The sequence below is a fragment of the Oncorhynchus kisutch genome, linkage group LG16 (genome assembly GCF_002021735.2).
Source record: "Oncorhynchus kisutch isolate 150728-3 linkage group LG16, Okis_V2, whole genome shotgun sequence".
In the NCBI taxonomy this organism is placed as follows: domain Eukaryota; kingdom Metazoa; phylum Chordata; class Actinopteri; order Salmoniformes; family Salmonidae; genus Oncorhynchus; species Oncorhynchus kisutch.
In genome coordinates, this window is record NC_034189.2 from 3,201,784 (window position 1) to 3,211,783 (window position 10,000).

The 10,000-nt window shown below is 46.6% G+C and overlaps 1 protein-coding gene across 3 annotated transcripts in view; it reads right to left on the reverse strand.

Annotated features, from left to right (window-relative positions):
* cfi (complement factor I) overlaps positions 1-10,000 on the reverse strand; it is a 39,987-nt gene that overhangs the window by 11,896 nt on the left and 18,091 nt on the right. For all 3 annotated transcript variants that reach the window (XR_004203271.1, XM_031791588.1, XM_031791589.1), the window contains exon 9: positions 7,890-7,925. Coding sequence is in view for 2 of the 3 variants with exons in the window: in XM_031791588.1 (XP_031647448.1) it covers positions 7,890-7,925 (36 nt within the window). In the remaining variant the exon portion in view is untranslated. The remainder of the gene's footprint in view (positions 1-7,889; positions 7,926-10,000) is intronic.

Sequence of the window (10,000 nt, forward strand, 5' to 3'; positions counted from 1 at the left end):
GAGTTGTTTACCAAGATGACACTGAATGTTCCTGAGTGGCATAGTTACAATTTTTACTTGAAATCGTCTTGAAAATCTACGGCAAGACTTGAAAATGGCTGTCATGATCAACAACCAACTTGACGGAGTTTGAAGAATTGTACAAAATAATAATGTACAAAATCAACAAAAAAATGTTTTGTAATTTGTGCCGAAAACAACAAAATGCTTACAAGCCCTTGACCAACAATGCAGTTCAAGAAATAGAGTTAAGAAAATATTTACTAAATAAACTAAAGTAAAAATGTTTTAATAAAAAGTAACACAATAAAATAACTTAAACGAGGTACCGGTACTGAGTTAATGTGCTGGGGTACAGGTTAGTAATGAGGCTATATACACAGGGTACCGGTACTGAGTTAATGTGCTGGGGTACAGGTTAGTAATGAGGCTATATACACGAGGTACCGGTACTGAGTTAATGTGCTGGGGTACAGGTTAGTAATGAGGCTATATACACGAGGTACCGGTACTGAGTTAATGTGCTGGGGTACAGGTTAGTAATGAGGCTATATACACGGGGTACCGGTACTGAGTTAATGTGCTGGGGTACAGGTTAGTAATGAGGCTATATACACGGGGTACCGGTACTGAGTTAATGTGCTGGGGTACAGGTTAGTAATGAGGCTATATACACGGGGTACCGGTACTGAGTTAATGTGCTGGGGTACAGGTTAGTAATGAGGCTATATACACGGGGTACCGGTACTGAGTTAATGTGCTGGGGTACAGGTTAGTAATGAGGCTATATACACGGGGTACCGGTACTGAGTTAATGTGCTGGGGTACAGGTTAGTAATGAGGCTATATACACGGGGTACCGGTACTGAGTTAATGTGCTGGGGTACAGGTTAGTAATGAGGCTATATACACGGGGTACCGGTACTGAGTTAATGTGCTGGGGTACAGGTTAGTAATGAGGCTATATACACGGGGTACCGGTACTGAGTTAATGTGCTGGGGTACAGGTTAGTAATGAGGCTATATACACGGGGTACCGGTACTGAGTTAATGTGCTGGGGTACAGGTTAGTAATGAGGCTATATACACGGGGTACCGGTACTGAGTTAATGTGCTGGGGTACAGGTTAGTAATGAGGCTATATACACGGGGTACCGGTACTGAGTTAATGTGCTGGGGTACAGGTTAGTAATGAGGCTATATACACGGGGTACCGGTACTGAGTTAATGTGCTGGGGTACAGGTTAGTAATGAGGCTATATACACGGGGTACCGGTACTGAGTTAATGTGCTGGGGTACAGGTTAGTAATGAGGCTATATACACGGGGTACCGGTACTGAGTTAATGTGCTGGGGTACAGGTTAGTAATGAGGCTATATACACGGGGTACCGGTACTGAGTTAATGTGCTGGGGTACAGGTTAGTAATGAGGCTATATACACGGGGTACCGGTACTGAGTTAATGTGCTGGGGTACAGGTTAGTAATGAGGCTATATACACGGGGTACCGGTACTGAGTTAATGTGCTGGGGTACAGGTAAGTAATGAGGCTATATACACGGGGTACCGGTACTGAGTTAATGTGCTGGGGTACAGGTTAGTAATGAGGCTATATACACGGGGTACCGGTACTGAGTTAATGTGCTGGGGTACAGGTTAGTAATGAGGCTATATACACGGGGTACCGGTACTGAGTTAATGTGCTGGGGTACAGGTTAGTAATGAGGCTATATACACGGGGTACCGGTACAGAGTTAATGTGCTGGGGTACAGGTTAGTAATGAGGCTATATACACGGGGTACCGGTACTGAGTTAATGTGCTGGGGTACAGGTTAGTAATGAGGCTATATACACGGGGTACCGGTACTGAGTTAATGTGCTGGGGTACAGGTTAGTAATGAGGCTATATACATGGGGTACCGGTACTGAGTTAATGTGCTGGGGTACAGGTTAGTAATGAGGCTATATACACGGGGTACCGGTACTGAGTTAATGTGCTGGGGTACAGGTTAGTAATGAGGCTATATACATGGGGTACCGGTACTGAGTTAATGTGCTGGGGTACAGGTTAGTAATGAGGCTATATACATAGGGTACCGGTACTGAGTTAATGTGCTGGGGTACAGGTTAGTAATGAGGCTATATACACGAGGTACCGGTACTGAGTTAATGTGCTGGGGTACAGGTTAGTAATGAGGCTATATACACGAGGTACCGGTACAGAGTTAATGTGCTGGGGTACAGGTTAGTAATGAGGCTATATACACGGGGTACCGGTACTGAGTTAATGTGCTGGGGTACAGGTTAGTAATGAGGCTATATACACAGGGTACCGGTACTGAGTTAATGTGCTGGGGTACAGGTTAGTAATGAGGCTATATACACGGGTACCGGTACTGAGTTAATGTGCTGGGGTACAGGTTAGTAATGAGGCTATATACACGGGGTACCGGTACAGAGTCAATGTGCTGGGGTACAGGTTAGTAATGAGGCTATATACACGGGGTACCGGTACAGAGTCAATGTGGAGGCTATATACAGGGGGTACCGGTACAGAGTCAATGTGGAGGCTATATACAGGGGGTACCGGTACAGAGTCAATGTGGAGGCTATATACAGGGGGTACCGGTACAGAGTCAATGTGGAGGCTATATACAGGGGGTACCGGTACAGAGTCAATGTGGAGGCTATATACAGGGGGTACCGGTACAGAGTCAATGTGGAGGCTATATACAGGGGGTACCGGTACAGAGTCAATGTGGAGGCTATATACAGGGGGTACCGGTACAGAGTCAATGTGGAGGCTATATACAGGGGGTACCGGTACAGAGTCAATGTGGAGGCTATATACAGGGGGTACCGGTACAGAGTCAATGTGCGGGGGTACAGGTTATTAATGAGGCTATATACAGGGGGTACCGGTACAGAGTCAATGTGCTGGGGTACAGGTTAGTAATGAGGCTATATACAGAGGGTACCGGTACAGAGTCAATGTGGAGGCTATATACAGGGGGTACCGGTACTGAGTCAATGTGCGGGGGTACAGGTTAGAGGTCATTTGTACATGTAGGTGTGGGTGAAGTGACTATGCATAGATCATAAACAGCGAGTGTAAAAACAAAAGGGGGGGGGGGGGTCCCGGTGGCCTTTTGCTAATTGCCAAGTATATTTTGGTAGAAGCTGTTAAAGAGCCTATAGGACCCAGAATTGGCGCTCCGTTACCGCTTGCCGTGAGGTAGCAGAAAGAACAGTCTATGACTTGATGACTGGAGTCTCTGACCATTTTTTGGGCCTTCCTCTGACACCGCCTGGTATAGAGGTCCTTGATGGAAGGAAGCTTGGCCCCAGTGATGTACTGGGCTGTATGCACTACCCTCTGTAGTGCCTTACGGTCGGATGCCAACCAGGCAGTGATGCAGCCGGTAAGGATGCATACCAGGCAGTGATACAACCAGGCAGTGATGCAGCCGGTAAGGATGCATACCAGGCAGTGATACAACCAGGCAGTGATGCAGCCGGTAAGGATGCATACCAGGCAGTGATACAACCAGGCAGTGATGCAGCCGGTAAGGATGCATACCAGGCAGTGATACAACCAGGCAGTGATGCAGCCGGTAAGGATGCATACCAGGCAGTGATACAACCAGGCAGTGATGCAGCCGGTAAGGATGCATACCAGGCAGTGATACAACCAGGCAGTGATGCAGCCGGTAAGGATGCATACCAGGCAGTGATACAACCAGGCAGTGATGCAGCCGGTAAGGATGCATACCAGGCAGTGATACAACCAGGCAGTGATGCAGCCGGTAAGGATGCATACCAGGCAGTGATACAACCAGGCAGTGATGCAGCCGGTAAGGATGCATACCAGGCAGTGATACAACCAGGCAGTGATGCAGCCGGTAAGGATGCATACCAGGCAGTGATGCAGCCGGTAAGGATGCATACCAGGCAGTGATGCAGCCGGTAAGGATGCATACCAGGCAGTGATACAACCAGGCAGTGATGCAGCCGGTAAGGATGCATACCAGGCAGTGATACAACCAGGCAGTGATGCAGCCGGTAAGGATGCATACCAGGCAGTGATGCAGCCGGTAAGGATACAACCAGGCAGTGATGCAGCCGGTAAGGATGCATACCAGGCAGTGATACAACCAGGCAGTGATGCAGCCGGTAAGGATGCATACCAGGCAGTGATACAACCAGGCAGTGATGCAGCCGGTAAGGATGCATACCAGGCAGTGATGCAGCCGGTAAGGATGCATACCAGGCAGTGATACAACCAGGCAGTGATGCAGCCGGTAAGGATGCATACCAGGCAGTGATACAACCAGGCAGTGATGCAGCCGGTAAGGATGCATACCAGGCAGTGATACAACCAGGCAGTGATGCAGCCGGTAAGGATGCATACCAGGCAGTGATACAACCAGGCAGTGATGCAGCCGGTAAGGATGCATACCAGGCAGTGATACAACCAGGCAGTGATGCAGCCGGTAAGGATGCATACCAGGCAGTGATGCAGCCGGTAAGGATATAACCAGGCAGTGATGCAGCCGGTAAGGATACAACCAGGCAGTGATGCAGCCGGTAAGGATGCATACCAGGCGGTGATGCAGACGGTAAGGATACAACCAGGCAGTGATGCAGCCGGTAAGGATACAACCAGGCGGTGATGCAGCCGGTAAGGATACAACCAGGCGGTGATGCAGCCGGTAAGGATACAACCAGGCAGTGATGCAGCCAGTAAGGATGCATACCAGGCAGTGATACAACCAGGCAGTGATGCAGCCGGTAAGGATACAACCAGGCGGTGATGCAGCCGGTAAGGATACAACCAGGCAGTGATGCAGCCGGTAAGGATACAACCAGGCAGTGATGCAGCCGGTAAGGATGCATACCAGGCGGTGATGCAGACGGTAAGGATACAACCAGGCAGTGATGCAGCCGGTAAGGATACAACCAGGCGGTGATGCAGCCGGTAAGGATACAACCAGGCGGTGATGCAGCCGGTAAGGATACAACCAGGCAGTGATGCAGCCGGTAAGGATGCATACCAGGCAGTGATACAACCAGGCAGTATGCAGCCGGTAAGGATACAACCAGGCGGTGATGCAGCCGGTAAGGATACAACCAGGCAGTGATGCAGCCGGTAAGGATACAACCAGGCAGTGATGCAGCCGGTAAGGATACAACCAGGCGGTGATGCAGCCGGTAAGGATGCTCTCGATGGTGCAGCTGTAAGAACTTTTTGAGGATCTCAGGACCAAATCTTTTCAGTCTCCTGAGGGGGAAAATGCTTTGCCCTCCACAACTTTAATATAATTTAAAAAAAACGTTTTTACCCCTCTTTCTCCCCAATTTCGTGATATCCAATTGGTAGTTACAGTCTTGTCACATCGCTGCAACTCCCGTACGGACTCGGGAGAGGCGAAGGTTCGAGAGCCACGCGTCCTCCGAAAAACAACTCAGCCAAGCCGCTCTGCTTCTTGACACACTGCTCACTTAACCCGGAAGCCAGCCACACCACATCGCACTTGTGTTGGAGGAGACACTGTACAACTGTGATCATGTCAGCGTGCATTGAGCCCGGCCTATCACAAGGAATTGCTAGAGTGTGATGGGACAAGGACATCAATCCCTCCCCTAACCCGGACGACGCTGGTCCAATTGTGCACCGCTTCACAGGTCTCCCTGTCGCGTCCGGCTGCGACACAGCCCGGGATCGAAGCTGGGTATGTAGTGATGCCTCAAGCACTGCAATGCAGTGTCTTAGTTCTTCACAACTTTGTTGGTGTGTTTGGGCCATGATTTGGGTTATGTGGACACCAAGGAACTTAAAACTCTCGACCTGCTCCACTACAGCTTTGTCGATGTGAATGTGGGTGTGTTAAAACTCTCGACCCGCTCCACTACAGCTTTGTCGATGTGAATGGGGGTGTGTTAAAACTCTCGACCCGCTCCACTACAGCTTTGTCGATGTGAATGGGGGTGTGTTCGGCCCTCATTTTTCTGTAGTCCACGGTTGCTGTCCTAGCACCACACTACTGTCTCATCGTTGTCTGTGATCAGGCCTACAACAGTTGGGTCGTCAGCAAACTTGATGGTGTTGGAGTCGTGCGTGGCCACGCAGTCGTGGATGAACAGGGAATACAGGAGGGGACTAAGCACGCATCCCTGGGGGGCCTCCATGGCAGATGTGTTGTTGCCTACCATTACCACCTGGGCGTGGCCCATCAAAAGTCCAGAATCCAGGGTACTTAGCGTATTTATGAGGTTCGTGGGCACCATGGTGTTGAACGCTGAGCTGTAGTCAATGAACAGCATTCTCACATAGGTGTTCCTTTTGTCCAGGTGGGAAAAGGCAGTGTGGAGTGCGAATGAGATTGTGTCATCTATGGATCTGTTGGTGCGGTATCCGAATTGGAGTGGGTCTAGGGTTTCCGGGAGGATGGTATTGATGTGAGCCATGAAGGCTATTCCATGCGAGAAATTGCCAAGAAACTGAAGATCTTGTACAACACTGTGTACTACTCCCTTCACAGAATAGTGCAAACTGGCTCTAACCAGAAGAGAAAGAGCAGTGGGAGGCAGTGGGAGGCCCTGGTGCACAACTGAGCAAGAGGACAAGTACATTAGAGTATCAAGTTCAAGAAACAGACACCTCAAAAGTCCTCAACTGGCAGCTTCATTAAATTATACCCGCAAAACACCAGTCTCAACGTCAACAGTGAAGAGGTGACTCCGGGATGCTGGCCTTCTAGGCAGAGTTCCTCTGTCCAGTCTCAACGTCAACAGTGAAGAGGTGACTCCGGGATGCTGGCCTTCTAGGCAGAGTTCCTCTGTCCAGTCTCAACGTCAACAGTGAAGAGGTGACTCCGGGATGCTGGCCTTCTAGGCAGAGTTCCTCTGTCCAGTCTCAACGTCAACAGTGAAGAGGTGACTCCGGGATGCTGGCCTTCTAGGCAGAGTTCCTCTGTCCAGTCTCAACGTCAACAGTGAAGAGGTGACTCCGGGATGCTGCCCTTCTAGGCAGAGTTCCTCTGTCCAGTCTCAACGTCAACAGTGAAGAGGTGACTCCGGGATGCTGGCCTTCTAGGTACACAGAATAGTGCAAACTAGAGTTTTCAAAGAAAAAGCCATATCTCAGACTGGCCAATAAAAAGAAAAGATTAAGATTAAGAACACAGACACTGGACAGAGGAACTCTGCCTAGAAGGATAGCATCCCGGAGTCGCCTCTTCACTGTTTCACTGCTAAAGGTGCTTCAACACACTGAGTAAAGGGTCTGAACACTATTTTTTTTACATTTACAAACATTTTTTTAAAAACTATTTTTGCATTGTCAGCATGGGGTATTGATGAAACGAAAAAAAAACAATGTAATTTTACAATTTTATCTAACATAACGGGGGGGAAGTAACGGGGGGAAGTAACGGGGGGGAAGTAACGGGGGGAAGTAACGGGGGGGAAGTAACGGGGGGGAAGTAACGGGGGGGAGTAACGGGGGGGAAGTAACGGGGGGGAAGTAACGGGGGGAAGTAACGGGGGGAAGTAACGGGGGGAAGTAACGGGGGGGAAGTAACGGGGGGGAAGTAACGGGGGGGAAGTAACGGGGGGGAAGTAACGGGGGGGAAGTCAGACAATATTGTTATTATTTCTTTATTAGAATGGTTTTTTCACTTTTATTAAATACTTTTTTTAAATTCTAGTATTTTTACTTTTTTTTAATTCTAGTATTTTTGTAGATTAACAACATTTTGAAAAAGGGGGCTTGAATACTTTCAGAAGAGACATAAAAATACCAAATGAAAAACGTTCAACAAAACACCAAAGACACTAGAACAGGGTGGATAAAAACACAATAAAATACTGAACTTTTTTTTGTACCTTGTTTAGGAGAAATGAACTCTCGAACTCTGGTATCTGAAAACAAACAAACAGTCAGTCTTTGTTATTTACATATTTGATACTGCTCCGTTCTAACCATGAGTCTGTTCATAATGTTTTGTACACTCAGAGTATATTATGTGAGTGAGTATATATGTAAATACAGCTGAAGTGGGAAGTTTACAAACCCTCAGGTTGGAGTCATTACAACTAGTTTACAAACCCTTAGGTTGGAGTCATTACAACTAGTTTACAAACCCTTAGGTTGGAGTCATTACAACTAGTTTACAAACCCTTAGGTTGGAGTCAATACAACTAGTTTACAAACCCTTAGGTTGGAGTCATTACAACTAGTTTACAAACCCTCAGGTTGGAGTCATTACAACTAGTTTACAAACCCTTAGGTTGGAGTCATTAAAACTAGTTTACATACCCTTAGGTTGGAGTCATTACAACTAGTTTACAAACCCTTAGGTTGGAGTCATTACAACTAGTTTACAAACCCTCAGGTTGGAGTCATTACAACTAGTTTACAAACCCTGAGGTTGGAGTCATTAAAACTAGTTTACATACCCTTAGGTTGGAGTCATTACAACTAGTTTACAAACCCTTAGGTTGGAGTCATTACAACTAGTTGTACAAACCCTTAGGTTGGAGTCATTACAACTAGTTTACAAACCCTTAGGTTGGAGTCATTACAACTAGTTTACAAACCCTCAGGTTGGAGTCATTACAACTAGTTTACAAACCCTTAGGTTGGAGTCATTACAACTAGTTTACATACCCTTAGGTTGGAGTCATTAAAACTAGTTTACATACACTTAGGTTGGAGTCATTAAAACTAGTTTACATACACTTAGGTTGGAGTCATTAAAACTAGTTTACATACCCTTAGGTTGGAGTCATTAAAACTAGTTTACATACCCTTAGGTTGGAGTCATTACAACTAGTTTACAAACCCTTAGGTTGGAGTCATTACAACTAGTTTACAAACACTTAGGTTGGAGTCATTACAACTAGTTTACAAACCCTTAGGTTGGAGCCATTTAAACTAGTTTACATACCCTTAGGTTGGAGTCATTACAACTAGTTTACAAACCCTTAGGTTGGAGTCATTACAACTAGTTTACAAACACTTAGGTTGGAGTCATTACAACTAGTTTACAAACCCTGAGGTTGGAGTCATTAAAACTAGTTTACATACCCTTAGGTTGGAGTCATTACAACTAGTTTACAAACCCTTAGGTTGGAGTCATTACAACTAGTTTACAAACCCTTAGGTTGGAGTCATTACAACTAGTTTACAAACCCTTAGGTTGGAGTCATAAAACACGTTTTTCAACCACTCCACAAATGTCTTGTTAACAAACTATAGTTTCGGCAAGTCAGTTAGGACATCTACTTTGTGCATGACACAAGTCATTTTTCCAACTATTGTTTACAGACAGATTATTTCACTTATAATTCACTGTATCACAATTCCAGTGGGTCAGAAGTTTACATACACTAGGTTGACTGTGCCTTTAAACAGCTTGGAAAATTCCAGAAAATGATGTTATGGCTTTAGAAGCTTCTGATAGGCTAATTTACATAATTTGAGTCAATTTGAGGTGTACCTGGGGATGTATTTCAAGGCCTACCTTCAAACTCAGTGCCTCTTTGCTTGACATCATGGGAAAGTCAAAAGAAATCAGCCAAGACTTCAAAAAAACATTGTAGACCTCCACAAGTCTGATTCATCCATGGGAGCAATTTCCAAACATCTGAAGGTACCACATTCATCTGTACAAACAATAGTACACAAGTATAAACACCATGGGACCACGCAGCCGTCATACTGCTCAGGAAGGAGACGCGTTCGGTCTCCTAGAGATGAACGTACTGTGGTGCGAAAAGTGCAAATCAATCCCCGAACAACAGCAAAGGACCTTGTGAAGATGCCGGAGGAAACAGACAAAATCGTACTTTTTGGAGAAATGTCCTCTGGTCTGATGAAACAGAAATAGAACTGTTTGGCCATAATGACCATCGTTATGATTGGAGGAAAAAGGGGGAGGCTTGCAAATCAAAAAACACCATCCCAACCGTGAAGCACGGGGGTGGCAGCATCA